A 16,057-nucleotide genomic window follows, 5' to 3' on the forward strand; every position below is an offset into this window, starting at 1 on the left:
AATCCGGGAAATTGGTAGTGTTCAGAGACGACAAATTAATGTCGAAAGACTCCCAGTCCATGTTGTTAATTACTGAGAGGATAAGAATTTATCGATGAAACATTCGAACCATTTCGACAAACACCTTCGCCGCACGACTCTCTGTAACAGAGCACAGCACACACAGCATAGTCTACAGTGCATAATACAGGATTCCATCACCACCATTTATATTTATACTCCTGCGCAAATTATTCACGAAGAGGTCCCTGAAAGGAGAGTTATTTTTTGTAGATTCATGCCTACCGCATTAAGCATTAATTTAGGAGTCGCGTCTTGTTTGAAAATTGAAATTCAAAATCGATCAAAATGGGTTTACTAATTACCAAAATGAGCATGATTGAAGTGAGAAAGTGCACAAAAATCCTATCCTTCTCGAAGACTTATTTATAGAAAGAAGAAGATTACCAAGACGGTTACGAGACAAAATATCATATACCAACAAGACAGATGTACTGCCCCTTTTCCTAATTGGAGTACCCATCAGTAGGACCCATTCCGTGGCCTGGTAGGAGTTCGGACTAAACGCCGGTTGAGTTCTTTGTCTGGGGTCACATGAAATCTCTAGTTTACGCCGTCTCGCCTGTTTCATCCGCGGAAGACCCCAAAGTAAGAATAAAAAAAGCGTATCAAATATGATGCGGAATAATTTGACTAATTCGGTAAAAAAATCTATAAAACGTTATAACTCAAAAATGGTTCACTTTTGCATTATGCATATGGGGTTAAAATTATCGCAAATAATCACCCCTATCACCTCCTAACGGGAATACGTCGAATTACCAATAACCCTGTATATAAATATTAATTTACTTTTTAGATTAGAATGTTTCTTTTAGCTGGAGGCTGCTTTCCGACGGTAGTAGTGCTTAAGTTGTCGGCGCAGTATGTCTTATTCTTCCATTCTCATCCCTCCTCACAAACTCCATCCATGTCTTCTTAGGTCGTCCTCTTCCTGTCCTTTAATGCTATGAATTATTGTCAAAAATAACAATATGATCATTAAATATGTTTAATTATATATAATATAAAATAAATAAATACTCAGGTTTTTATTAATTAAAATAGAATGAGTATTCCATGAAATAAACATAGTATTTATTTGATGGTAGGTACGTTATTTACGTGCCTTTATATGCACAGTGGCCTCAATGTTCAAGTTTATTTTTTTAAAAAGATATCTTGCAATTGTTATAAATTATCTTCCATATATTTTAAATATTTAAGCTCAGAGATTATAATTAATTATTTAATTAAAGAGTGAAAATATACTAGTATATAACTAGTATATTTTCAATTAATACAATCATTACATTAATACTCTTACCGTTGTCTGTCCCTATGTATGCTTAGATCCTTAAAATTACCCAACGGATTTTGATGCGGTTTATTTAATAGATAGAATGATTCAATGATTCAAGAGGAAGGTTTATAGAAGGACAATATAGAAGAGAAATACTGATAATTTTAGAGGTTTCTGAAATGATGTCGTAAATAAACACATTTTTTGAGCTTACATTGCAAAGGCTGGCTGAATCCTACGAGATAGATGAAAATAATGTACTACAGCATTGTACACCTTATAAAGGTCTTCAAAAATGTCTGCGATGGAATATGTCTATCTCTTAGAGATACCCCTACAACAACCATTTTTTATTCCTTTTTTTACGAGAAATTATGGCTAATTTTCAAAGCGATTTTAAGCCATAATTAATCATTATCCCATTTAGTACCTTAAATACATTGTACATTTAATATAGATCAATATGACCCATTACAGCATTTAATTAAAATGAATATTTTCGAAGATATTACAGATTTAAAACGCAGGGACATAGCGGTTTGTATTTTCTAATGACTGTGGAACTGTGAACGTTGTAAGACAATTATGTAGTATATTTTGTATCACCCGTGCGCAGCCGGGGCGGGTCGCTAGTTTACGTATATAATAGAAATTTGGTGGTAGAACTTTATGATAGCCCTCCACCGCACAACGGACATAACATCTTTGTTCCCAACGTTGGCGATGTCCTAAATGGTTAATATTTCTTATACCACCATCGCCTAGGGGCGGTGGTGATGTAAGACGTCCTGATAGGTGGTATTTACATAAAAAAATACATTAACTTTATAATAATCATAAAAAATTACAGTGGCACGAAATAATACTAATGTTCAGAATGATAATTTTTGCTCTACTAAATTTTTTATGCTTTGTTGTTATAAGTATCTAATTATTTAAATTATATTAATTATGTAAATACAAACACGTCGTAGCTTTGTTACATATCGATTGAGTAACTATAATAATTTATTAGGTATACGTAAGTTGTAGTGTCATAACATTTGCTCCAGAGTCAGAAAGTGATTTATTTTTTGTATATATTTGATAAAAGCGGTAATGTTTAGGTTTTGGTCACTATATCGAATTTGGGGCTAGCTGGAAAACATTCGCCGATATTATGCAGACGGACATGCAGTATACTGCAATGGCGACGTTTTTTCCACGATAGACTATGAAGTGTCTACTTCACTTTTATCGTGTATACAATGTGTGTAGATAGGTAGTTCTCAATGATATCTGTCTAAAAATTTATGCTACTTACGACAACATCTATCAGGTAATATTAGCGCATAGCTTAAGAAATATATTAAAGTTACCTTTGAGCTTATCTTATTAGGAGTTAAAGAGATTTTGATATGGATGAATTCAAAATATACGCATACAGATCAGTTATTTGTGGTAGCGATATTTTGTAAGGGGCTTTTGCTGCGAATTAGAGAAAATCTAAGGAAGGGGAACTGGCAGTTCTCTGCATTAGTAAATACCGCGCCTAAGGCGGCGTACATTGAAAATCGATGGGGGCAGGAGGCCGGCCGCGCTTGCGTCTCGCGTGTTTCGTCCGCGTGTCGCCGCCGGACCGCCGCCGTTGCCGCACGCCCCCGACCTGTAGGACGCCGCTAGACTTGTTGCGAAGGCCACCTGTTAACACATGGAGGCGCCGTGAATCCAAGGTAAGTTTGCTTTAATTCATAATCCGGCAAGCCGCTGCGAATTCAGATATTATTTTAAAAGCAAAAAATAAAAATACTGTCACAATTTTGGCGCGTATTTATTTTATTGTAACTGTAGGTAAGGTTAAGTTTACAATATGAATGAACATAATATTCATGGGTCATTCTTAGTTGAATCAGTCAAGTTTACAAATTTTCACATTCAATTGACTGTTTTATAGCGAAATGATGATCCAAAATAATTTTAAAAACTTTTTTAATTTTGTATAGCAAATAATTATTAAAAAGTAATACTTGTTTATGTTTACGTACAAATTGGTAATTATTGCATGTTTGAAGTGATAGTTGTGATAGTTATTTAATTGTTTACGTACATTTGGTTAATCGGTAAATTAATCCGTCAATACTTTGATCATTGTCTGCAGTTTTATTTAATATTTGAATATAATTTATATAATAATAACAATAAATGTAAATATTTTTTTGTTTCGATTGTACAATGATTATAAGTACCGTACCTAGAATTATTGTATAATCAAATCGTCGTTGTTTTTCAATATAAATAAGTATTAAATTATAGTTTAATTTAGACGAACTAGGTAATGTTTCATTGAAATCGTCAACATTATATCATTTATTTTAGTAAATTCTGCTTACCGCATTTCTTTTTAGATTGTCTCCGCAAGTTAAAACATTTTATCGATTAACTCTTTTAACGTGATGTTAACCGATACGCTAAATCACGCCTAGGGACATTAGATAGATTATATTATCTTGTAAAATTCTATAATGAATTTGACAAGAATTATTTGAATTCGTTTGGAAAATACTGATAAATACAGTGTATTTATTTTACTCCACGTCTACTAATAGCACCTAATTTTACTATACATATATACTTAATTGTATATATCTATATTTAAATTTGTAACAATTGGCATTTACTATTGAAATTGGTGAATCGCACCAAAGTAACATGTACGTCTTGCATCTACATGTAATATGTTAAAAATCTGAAACATTTATCGGATACCAGAATTTGATTTTCTAGGACAATTTAGGAAATCTAGGTTGAAATACCAAATGGTTAAATTAGTCGGATGTAGGTACTTATTAAAAGTTTTAAAATATATTATATTATATAGTACACATGACAGATGCGAACGGGTCACCTGATGATTAGTGGTAAATTTTCCTCTTACAGCTTTAACTAGCTTTTCTGAATCAGATTTTTGGTTCATAAATTGTAAGATCACTGGTAACTTTTGTCCATTATATATTGTATATTAACAAGAATAGAACTCGTTAATATACATTTATATACACTGACAAACTAAACTTTACTCTGGAACACAATACTTCATGAAATCATTTTGTCGGTAACATCTGAGAAAAGCAGAAAAATAATAAAATGCCACGTTTCAAAAGAATTGTTTTCTTTATAAATGTATGTGAACCTGTGATGGTTTGATCAGTTGTTAAAATTATTATATAACGATGGAAATCCTTTTTCGAAGAGTTATTATAGTTTTAATTTGAAAGTTTAGACAAGGACATTCATATAATACGTCATTCGAACTAAGTTTATATTTTATCTTTTAAAATATACATTGTAATAAAGAATTCGACGTGTAACTGCCCTTTAAAGAATTTCTTCTATACCTAAATTTGTATTTGTGTTGTAGATTAACTATGCCGCTTAAGTACAAGCGTAATACTGGTGTCCAGCCACGATGAAGTACTTGAGACGAAGATGCTCTCGTTGAGGCAATGGAAGAATGAGACGATAAACGAATACTACTCGTATAATTTTAATTATTTTTGATCTTCGACCTTCATATATTCGTCTGATAGACGTTTTAAATTAGACTGGCGATCAAAGAACAACAAACCTGGTGAAGCCAATAACAATCATAAAAGGTTGAAAAGAAACCTTATGCTAAGAAAAGAAAAGCATTGCAATAATTTTTATTTACTTTAATGACATTTATTACAAATTTAATTACATTCTTTATTCAAGTTTCAAATTAAATTATGACATTATTTACATATTTTCAGTATTTTCAGGCTTATATACATCTTGAGTTATGATCTCTCTCAAGAGAATAAGTGACTACAATTATAAATAGCAAGGTATACAGACAAATATGATAATTACGAAACGAAACCCTGATTTTTTTCCAATTTTTTGAAAATATCGAACATGTGATCAAGTTACTAAATGATAAGTGAATATTATTGCAAAGAATATGTTGAGAGGAAAAAAAAACCATAAAAAATGCAGTAATTTATTATTGTAAATCATATTATAATAAAAATACTTTAATAAATGGTGACTTTGATTATACAAGGTTTCTCTTCTGATTCTTTCTCGTACGTTGGTAGGCTTTGCACAATTACTTACAATCTTTCATGCCTAACTTAATTTATCTTAATTCTCTATATATTATACCTTCGCTTTTATGGGCAAAAAAAATAAAGACGCTTTCTTTAGATAACACTTATCTAAATCTCACATATACGGAAGTGAAATCACCGTTTTATGGTTTATAACAAAGTTGTTATCTAGGAATTATGATATTTCGAAATAATTTTAAAATAATACCAACAATGTTAAGTGTTATTTTTGCAGGATTTGATTGTCATTAAAACTTTTTTATGAATGTATTGTTTAACGTTCAAAATATCAGTCAAATGTTCATCTAACATACACCAGATATTTTTTCATACGATATAGGTAACACACAACACAATACTTCATGAAATCATTTTGTCGGTAACATCTGAGAAAAGCAGAAAAATAATAAAATGCCACGTTTCAAAAGAATTGTTTTGAAAATAAAAAAAGAATAAAAAAAAATAATAATTGCCTAGAGGCAATAATAGTGCTGTAAGTTTATACAGCAGTATTCTGTAGTGTCGATGGAAAAATAAATTTCTTTGAAATGCCGCAAGCTTGACGTTAACCCTCCTTGAGAATGTTTTCCTGGTTAAAAAAAGGGTACAATACGATTTCCTTATAACTAAGCACATATGAGGGTAGTGTTGATAATTCTTATGGAAACGAAGAATATCAAAGAAACAGATTATTAAGGACTTTACTTTTGTAGTAATTATTTTTATTTAATATAACTGTTCCATTAAAAACGTCAAGTGGTTAGGAAGTACGTTCACTTAGAAAACAATTAAAAAGGTGTTGTTTGTTTATGGCTGTGTCTTGGGCTGTTACTATTTCCACTGTTTTTATTTGCGCCAAAGTTTTCTCTGTCTTCTACAAGCAGTCTGTTGATGCCATCTTCTTCAGGTCATCGGTTCGCCTGGAAGGAGTGCGTTCTACGCTGTGATTTCGAGGATACGTCTGCTTCAATGGCCATCGGTACTTCGACTAGCTGTGTTGGTAAATCCAGTTCGTTTCTGGATTTAATTTCTGACTTTATCCTTTAAAAATATACCTTTTACAGCTCGATTCACAAAATAACTATTATGAGGGTTTTTGATCCTGCTGCTAACTATCTCAAACAAATTCTTTATAGGTAGGTACTTTATGCTAGTAGACTCGTAAATCTTTCTTCAATCGTAATTTTGTATTGATTGAGAATTAAATGTAAAACAGATAAAATACATAGTTGTGTAAGGTCAATCACAATTTTTTACTCAAAAGTGCTCTCTCACCGATCAGAAGGTTCTAAGTACTTAACTAGAAAAAAATAAAAAAAATATCAAGGACAAATATTTATTTAATTGTTCACTCAGTCAGCTTAGAATCCCCTGGCTCATAGTAAACATAAAATAGATAATATATGTTTTACTAGAGGTTGGTCGGTAGAGCCTAGCCAAACTTTATAACAATCACACGAAATTAACACAGTACGGAAACTAAACCATTTTTATAATTAAAACGAAATTAAGAGTTTTATAGTGGTGACAGAAGGTCCTAATAGGGCTGTCTCCTTTCTCCCGTTTTTTTGGAGAATGGGGTTTTGCGGAAATATCATGCTCTCACTAACACCACGCGTGTTCCTTTGGTACGATGATGGTCTCGCAGTAGGTAGTAGCCACCACCGAACAATAAATCATGCAATCATGAATCGCATTAACTTGAGTACTATTTTTAACATATTGTTGTAGCTAGTGCAAGATGATGAGGGCTGTATAGCGAGACACTAATCTAGTACGTAAGTGGCTCCTTCTACTTTGCTACTTACCAAAACTGACGTATGTGCCAAGTACCTCCGTTTTCCTAAGTGAGAGTACTGTGTCGTATTAATCAGTGTCAGGGAATCGCAGATTGTCTTACCGTTGCAATCGCAAGACGAAAGTTCTGATTTGAGATCAAATTACTTTACTTAAGTGCTATATAACCTTCTTTTGTGGTCTCTTCAAGTGGCGTCCATCCATATGGAGGTGTTTGACTCGGTTCCATTACATTCCATTCCATACCACATGCGTGGTCCCAGATTACAGTCCGTAGATCATGAAAGAAGAGAACTTCCGTATAAAACGCAATCCAGTCCATAATAAATTAAATTATGACCTTAGCCAGATGAGTTGCCATCAGTATCTATACGAAATAGGAGTGGCTCATGCAGAAGCCAGTCGAATTCTAATTACCCTAAGTTGCTAAAGGCCACCAAAGAGAAAAATACCCTCGCAGAGTTGAGTATTCTATCTTATAAAAACATTCTGAGATAACTCATTTTCTTGATTCTAAAAAAATTATACACGGCATCCACAAAATACACGAATATGCTTGTTTAATTTTAATATTAAGTAAAAATTATATGGATTGATTGCAGTTAATATGGAAAGTATGTCAGTTAAAACATCTTTATTTTTTCTTCCAAAATAATCCTCAAATATAATTAAATCAAGTGACACTACTTTTGTAAGTTTGTAAGATTTATGCTGTTTAAACTAACATAAAATCAACCCTAATATTATATACTAATATACTATAATGTGTGTATGTACATAAAACATATATGCACTTCTAAGTTATTTTTTTCACTCTCGTTTACTGAAATGCTCACCGATCTCTAAATAATTTAATTTGATGGCAGTTTATTGAGATTATTTAAATATGTTAAGTGACGCCTCTTTGGGCACGCTGAGAGTTAAAGGTCAGATTCGAGTGCAACATTTCTATGAGTATTTACATTGAAACATTAATTGTCGCAATGATTTACTTCTGTCATTTGTACCGAGTTCGACCTTTGTAAAGTTATGTTCTAAAGTGTTGAACGTTTTGTTTAAAGTAAACTTTTCATATTTCTGGATTGTAGATTTAAAGTTTCTAGTAAATTTATCAGGTACACTTTAAACGTTAAAGTTAGAAAGTTATGACTAACGGAATTTGGTCATACCACTGGCAAAAAATAAGCTAATAAAACAAAAGTAACATGAATCGCTTGGAACGTGTAAAACGACGAGTGTTCAGGTTAATAATAATAATAACTTAATAATAATTAATAATTTGAGTGACAGCACTTGTATCACATCTTTTGTTTAAAAAGAGACCATATTCAATGCACGGAATTTGTAAAGTTTTTTGACGCAAGCAAGAAAGCAAATGTAAGCGCTCTAGATATCTTGCAAACTATTTCAAAGTAGGTAAACTATAGTACTCAAACTATATCTTCGAAGATTTGTTTAATTACTATTGTCGAGCAGCGTTACACTTACATACGTATTTAATAATTTCCGATTTCAATGTCTGATTTGCAAAGTTTGTGCATGCAGCATTTGTGACGCAATAAGCTTTTACCTAGGTCACGTGTATCATACATGAGTAACACGTGCTTTTGTTTTTGTGTCGTACAAAACCCGTCTGTCATTTACGAACGTATATATTCTACTGATATTATTTACTCAAAAATGTTTTTGTCAAAATTATTTTTATTGATATAAGTAGACTCCTAGAGCTATATATCTCTTTATCCTGGGTTCTCACACGAAGCCACGCGTATATCTCGTCTCAATACCTTCGTATTCAACAACTTTATTTTTAACTAGCTGTGCCCGCGACTTCATGCTCATTTTAATTTAACAAAAAAGTTATCGTTCAGTTCTCAGATTTAACTATAACTTATTAATTCTGTATTAGGTAGTTTTGTGATATTAATTCGTTGGTAGGAGGCACCCGATGTGACGGCGGAGTTGTGGCATCAGCGAGGGCAGCGTGATTTTTTATATATATTCTAAGAAAATAAAAGTAGCCTAAGTTACTTCTTATTACATCTTAAAATATCAAAATCTCTAAATCATCATCTCTAAAAGTCCCGTCAAAATCAGTCCAGTCGTTCCAGAGATTAGCCGGAACAAACAGACAGACAAACAAACAAAAATTGTAAAAAACATTATTTTGATATGTGTACTGTGTATGTATATGTATACATACGCATTTAGTAAAAAGGGATTATTTTAATATTACAAAAAGAAATCTTAATAGACCTTTAAATATGTTTCTTTATTTTTATTATTATGAACATAATTTAGGTTTCGCATAATAACTTAAAAAAAGAGGAAAAGGACAAAGTGCTATTACCGTTATGAATAATCGGAAGTAGAAAAAAAATTGCCGAAAGGCAATCGATCTATTTATTAGAAATTAGCTGCTAAACACTTTCGGTTGTGTACCTTAAACATATATATAAACATAAAATTTAATATTAAATAATATGTAAGGAACCACTACTGGGAAATGCAATGCAACATAATATTATTATCAAAATTGGAGTATTGTGCATGAAATATATTATCCAACGACGCTCAGAGACAGATTATACTGAGCGGCGTAACGAAAAAGGCGAACGAACGAGTTTTAAGAAATATTTTTACCGAGTTTCAGGTTAGGCCAAAGGAACCCGTTGTATCTGTGAATTCTTTACCATCTTATAGCATCGCCCCATGAAGAATATTAGAATGTTGAGTATTTTACATTTCACTGCATCAAGAAGTAAGCGTTCCTACTATGCTAAATCACTTCTATAGCCTTTTACTAATCAAACTTTCGAGTCTGTGATGAGCCCTTCAGGGACAGAATGTTCAGTAGTATAAAATACGTTTTTTCATGACTTCAACAAAAACATACTCATATACAATCACCCACGCTTACCCTACTGGTTGTGGTAGAGTTATATATTATTATGACACATTTCTTCCCCAAATATCAATTTTCGTTATTCTAACTTAGGTACTCCTCCATTCAGACTAACTTTCACATAAGTGTTTTCATCATTTTTGGATAAGAAGGTCAATAAAACCTTAACCTTGATAGACGATCAATAAATCTATGCTTATAAATGATGAGTTGATGATTTGTAATAGCTAAACTGAAAAAAAAACATGTATCAGAGGTTTTAATGTATTATAATACAAGAAGTTGCGCTTCGCAGTATTACCCACTTAATGTTTTAACTGTAGACGTGACAAGCTTTTATTGATTTTAGGTTATCTATATAATTATAGGTATACTTTGTTAAAATTTCACCTTTTAGGACCAGTGGCTTGCTCTGGCGGTTTATGAATTTATCTAGACATGTAGTTGTATTCTTCGAGTAATGATCGCTTATTACATTCATAATAATGATCAGCTGGTGAAGAACAAACTGATTATAGAGCCGAGAGCTCAGTGGTTAGAACGCGTGCATCTTAACCGATGATTGCAAACTTAGGCATACACCTCTGAATTTTCATGTGCTTAATTTGTGTTTACATTCATCTCGTGCTCGGCGGTGAAGGAAAACATCGTGAGGAAACCTGCATGTGTCTAATTGCAACGAAATTCTGCTTATATAAATATGTATCCATCAACCCGCATTGAAGCAGCGTGTTGGAATATACTCCAAAAACCTTCTCCTCAAAGGAAGAGGAAGCCTTAGCCAAGCATTGGGAAAATTACAGACTTATACTGTGTGCAGAACCAGCGGATCACATTCACATCTAATCGGTTCTCTGCCTTTCCCATCCAGTCGATTTGCACCCCTTATTTCGGTCATCAGTCCAGCTGTCTGAAATACGTTCTACGCTGTGTTTGATAATCCACGGTCTCCCATCTAGAACTCGTCTTCCTTTGGTCATTCGACTTACTTACACTTCCGTTTTTTTGCGAGACTTGTCGATACTTCTGGTTCTTCTGTACAAAATTGAATATCTGATTTATCCTTCAAAGATACTCTGAGCATAGCTTGCTAAGTGACCTTGAATTTGTGGATTATTCAACGTTATGTAAGAAATACGTATTTTATTCGATTAAACTTAACAATTAAGTATTTTTGAATAGTCTATATTTGAACATTACCGTCGTTTCGGAAAGCAGTCACCAATGAGAAAAAAAATGCCATGAAACTCCAGCTTAGCATATTACAATGAAACGAGTTAGTCAACCGAGATAAAGGTATAGCCAATAATTTTATTTAATTTCTAGACTCACTCAATAACCACAAACACTTTACGACCACAACCACCTTTTTTTTTTGTTTTTTTTCTCTGTAAAAACGCTTTACGCGCATTCCCCACGTAATGGAAAGTGGGGGGGTGTGTGGGACTCCCCGGAGCCCTGGGCGCCGAATGCGCCCAGGTACGCCGGGTTTACCCACTAAAAAACCAGCGGTACCCTCTCCGTCTTTCGGCGGGCGCCACGGGATCGCTTGCGCATGCTACCGTGACGCCCTGACGGTCGGCCCGCCTATGCGGGCCTCCAACACCTAGAGGGGGTTCTCGGGGTACTGAGACCCCCCCTAGTCCCTGCGACGCCTATTGAGGCGGGGAGAGAAGGTGCGCGTAGCGCTTTTTCCTCCTCCTCGGTCGTCTTCGGCGGAGCGGGTCTGTAGCGGCATCCTCTTCCCGCTCCCGCTCCGCGGCTTCCTTCTGCGACATCACGTTTTCGCAGAAGGACCGCATCTCCGACCAGCACGTCTCGCTACCGAGCATTTCGTTGACGATGCTCGGCAGCGAGAGGTCTCCGCCCATAGTCGCCGCCAAGGTGTGCCTTTCGGGCCCTCACGCAGCACACTCACTCAGGCTGTGAAGCGCTGTGTCGACTGGCGCACCACACTCGTGGCAGGAGGGTGACACCTCCCGCCGCGCTATTTCGTGCAGGTACTTACCGAAGCATCCGTGCCCGGTAAGTACCTGTGTCATCCTGAAGGTGAGTGTGCCCTTCTTTCTTTCGACCCAGCGACTCAAGTGGGGAGGATCGCCTCCACTGTCGCCAGGCCCGCCGTGGGTGACCCCAGATCCTCCTGCCATCGGGCGATCAGGGCTTGCTGGGCTAGAGCCCTGATCCGCCCGACCTCCGCCGACCCTGGACGGTCGCCGCGGTTCTTCGCCTCGACCCGGAACCGGTACACCTCCGCGAGCACCTCCGTCTGGAGCTCCCAAGGCGGATCGCCCGCGAGAAGTGTCGCCGCAGTCCACGACACCGTACGGTACCCTCTGATGCCTCTCACCGCTATGACCCTCTGCGGCTTCCGCAGCAGGGCCCGATTGTCAGCGGTGAGGGCGTCGACCCAGATCGGGGCACCGTACAGCGCCATCGACCTCACTACGCCGGAATAAAGACGCCGGCATAGCGATCCCGGCCCCCCCACATTCGGAAGGAGGCGGCCGAGAGCGGCGGCGGCGTTGATGAGCCTCGGGCCGAGATGGACGAAATGCTGCCCGAAGCTCCATCGACCGTCCGGGATGAGGCCCAGATACTACATCTGGGCCTGCACCTTGATCACCGTTCCCCGGACGGTGATACTCGCCCCTCGTGGGGGTCCTTTCCGTGGACCGTGGAATAGGAGGGCCTCCGTTTTGGATATGGAGATCCTCAAGCCCAGCATTCCCATACGGTCCACGGTGAGAGCCGTTCCGACCTTGGCGAGGCGAGCCGCCTCCCGAAAGTCCCGCCCAGTCGCCGTGACGAGGGTGTCGTCAGCGTAACACAACACCCCCATTCCGGGAAGGACGGGAGCTCGCAGGAGCCAGTCGAAACCGACGTTCCACAGAATTGGGCCGAGAACCGACCCCTGTGGAACGCCGCAGCCTACCCGACGCCGGACCAACCTCCCATCGACCCCCGCCCAGAAGACCTCCCTGTCCTGGAGGTACGCCTCCAGCAGCCTCCTGAGATAGGTACCACCCTATGGTATCGGAGTGCCTCCCGTATCGTCTCGAAAGGGAGACTGTTGAAGGCGTTCGCCACGTCGAGCGACAGGGCGTCCAGGGCGTCGACCGTCGACCGGCCCGCCCTGAACCCGGACTGAGCCTCTGAGAGACCCGGACCAACCTCCTCGAGGTGCTGAACGAGACGGGCTGCGAGGACCTTCTCGAAGAGTTTGCCCGTCTCGTTCAGCAGCACAATCGGCCTGTATGCCGAAGGGGAATCCATCGGCCGACCTTCCTTCGGCAACAGGACCAACTTCCCTTCCTTCCAAGGCTTCGGAAACTGCCTGCTGCACAGACACTCGTCGAACAGCTCCCGAAGCCTGTCACCGAGAAATTCCAGGGCGTCGCACAGATCACGTCCTGGAACCCCGTCCGGATCCTGCGCCGTGTTCTTGGCCCTTAAGCGGCAGAGGGCCATCTCCATCTCCCGCTCCGTGATCAGTGGTGGAGCCACTGCGTCTTCGATCACGGAGCGGGGGGCCATCTGTGGAGGTACATGCTCGCCTGGATGGGGGAAGAGTTCCCCGACCAGGTGCAGGAGGAGTTCTGGCGGCATCGTCTCGGTGACGGGGGCGCCTTGAGTGCGGAACTTCCCGCGCACACCGCGGTACGGGCGCCCCCACGGGTCTCTATTGAGACCCGCCAGAAGCTCCTCCCTGGCCTTCTCTTTGGCCTTGCTTATCGCCAGCTGCAGATCTTTTTTCAACTGGCGATAAGCGTCCAGCATCTGTCCCTCCAGGTCCGTGTCGAGGCCGTTGCGCCTTCGACACGGACGTAGGCCCTCCGCGTCCGGCAGCACATCGCCCGAAGGTCGGCGATTTCGGGCGACCACCAATAGACTTGCCGGCGCGGAACCCTGCGCCGGGTCCGGGGCATGGCCGCATCGCAGACCTGCTTGAGTTAACTGCGCATGCGGCCCGCCAGCTCCTCTGAGCTAGCGCCCTCCGTCCTTCCTGCGGAACCCCACCGCTGCACGATGGCGGCTTCCTTGACCAGTTCTCGATCGACCTGGCCGAGAGACCACCTCGGCAGCGTAGTCGGCACCCTCTGGGGTTCCGCCGGCCTGCGAGAGGTGGAGATCTCGAATCGGATGTAACGGTGGTCCGATAGAGTCTCCACCTCCTCCTCCACTCTCCAGTCGACCACTCTGCGTGAAACGACAGGAGTGGCGAACGAAACGTCCACCACGGAACCCCCCTGTTGGCGCACGCAAGTGTGAACCTGCCCCCTGTTGAGAAGGGACAGGTCGGAGAGCAGGGCCCACACCTGAACGGCTCTCCCTCGCGGATTCGTGGCGGGGTTGCCCCATTCACGCGACTTCGCGTTTAAGTCGCTGAGAACAATTATCGGTTTAATTAAAAATCATAAAGCATAAATTTTATTAAACACTACTTTGATATATATTTTTTCACTGACATATTTCATATCTACTATTATTACACTGGTGTACGCGAAAATGTACACGATCAAAAAGTCTATACACAGCATTGATTTGTACCCAAGCAATTTAGTTATGTATTCCTGCTTAAAGAGTCATAGATCCCTTAGTTCATTTTGACGCTGTGAGAAGTGGTTTACGCTTCTTGGATTTCCACTGCCTACTTACGTTTACCTCATGAGTGGCTCATTTGTCTGCTTTTCCAAAATAAATAAATTTAAAAATAAAGGCTTTTGTATCTGTTGTGATTTTGTATTACTCAATTATGAAAACGTTCATTGTGTTAAAGACGCTTTAAAGCACTCAGGTATTTCTCTGACTTTAAATTCTCTCAACGTTTATTATATAAACTGAAGTTTTTGAACATAATAATTTCATTCTATAGATATGGTACAGATGATGGGGCTTTGCGTAGATTGGACAAACAGGGGTCCGTCAAACCATACACTATACATTTAGTTTACTAAAAATAACAAACATAACGTAAGAGTCTAAAATGATCATAAGATGTATTTTAATGCCGTTGCAAATTACTATTAAATAAAACTTTTTAGACTCTTGATCGTTATCTATGTTTGATATAAAAAACGGGTTTGGTTTAGTCCAGAGAAATAAGCATTCTCTTATATATAAGTGTAAATTATTTTAATTTATAAAAATCTTGTTTGAAAGGTCACTATAATAAAAACGTATAACAATTAATTTTCGGCTCCAATCGCCAACCACCCTCTTTCTTGTATCTTCTCAATAAACCAGTGAATATTTTATGCATCGGGGCAATCGTTCTGTAAGCAATGTTTTGTTTAATCTTAAATTATTTTAAAACATTTTAAAATTATTGGTTAAAAGTAGTAAGTAAAAGTAAACATTTTAAAAGTATAGTAACTTGGTGTAAGAGCTTCGTGCAAGCCTCTCTGTGTAGGTACCACGCACACACCCGTTTTAAAGAGGTACAGAAGAGGACATAGAATACCTGATTCCTGCTCAACGACAAACAAACGACAAGCTTAATTAATTTAATTTAGCACACACTATTAACTCTTATAAAATCTTATAAGCCTTTTGCACACAAGCATTCTTTAACCATGTAACAAAGTAACAGGAGTAATAAGTTTGTGTTAGTTCCTTGTACCAACATTATGTCTATCACATTTTCTCACAAAATAATTAATATTTTTCCGTAGATATATAAAATAACAAGTATATACTTTTAAAACCTTCCTTTCCTAAACAAAAGGTTTTGGTTTTTTTGGTAGCATAGTACAATATATGTATAAACCTATCCGTTCTTTCTGCCGACATATCACCAGAATCCGAAATGTAGTAAAGTTGAAAATGCTATATATTGGAGTGGCGTTACAGCTTCTATATATAACGGATGCAAAATTAGTGAACATGAACCTATACACAAGA

The 16,057-nt window shown here is 38.3% G+C and overlaps 2 protein-coding genes across 3 annotated transcripts in view; one reads left to right on the top strand and one right to left on the bottom strand.

Moving 5' to 3' along the window:
- The first annotated feature begins 2,956 nt into the window (after positions 1-2,956).
- The window catches only part of LOC113395978 (zinc finger protein SNAI2-like), a 57,228-nt gene continuing 44,127 nt past the window's right edge, over positions 2,957-16,057 (top strand). Inside the window, exons 1-2 of one of the 2 annotated variants that reach the window (XR_003368710.2) lie at positions 2,957-3,054; positions 4,740-5,282. The gene's annotated coding sequence lies outside the window, so the exon portion shown is untranslated. Of the gene's footprint in view, positions 3,055-4,739; positions 5,283-16,057 lie in introns of those variants that run through there. The other variant, XM_026633739.2, reaches the window with a different exon arrangement.
- On the bottom strand, positions 12,204-12,715 carry LOC135194654 (uncharacterized). The gene has a single exon (XM_064220384.1). The coding sequence runs from the start codon at positions 12,588-12,590 to the stop codon at positions 12,237-12,239; it is 354 nt and encodes a 117-aa protein (XP_064076454.1). The 5' UTR covers positions 12,591-12,715; the 3' UTR covers positions 12,204-12,236.

This window comes from Vanessa tameamea, chromosome Z (genome assembly GCF_037043105.1).
Source record: "Vanessa tameamea isolate UH-Manoa-2023 chromosome Z, ilVanTame1 primary haplotype, whole genome shotgun sequence".
NCBI classification, from domain to species: domain Eukaryota; kingdom Metazoa; phylum Arthropoda; class Insecta; order Lepidoptera; family Nymphalidae; genus Vanessa; species Vanessa tameamea.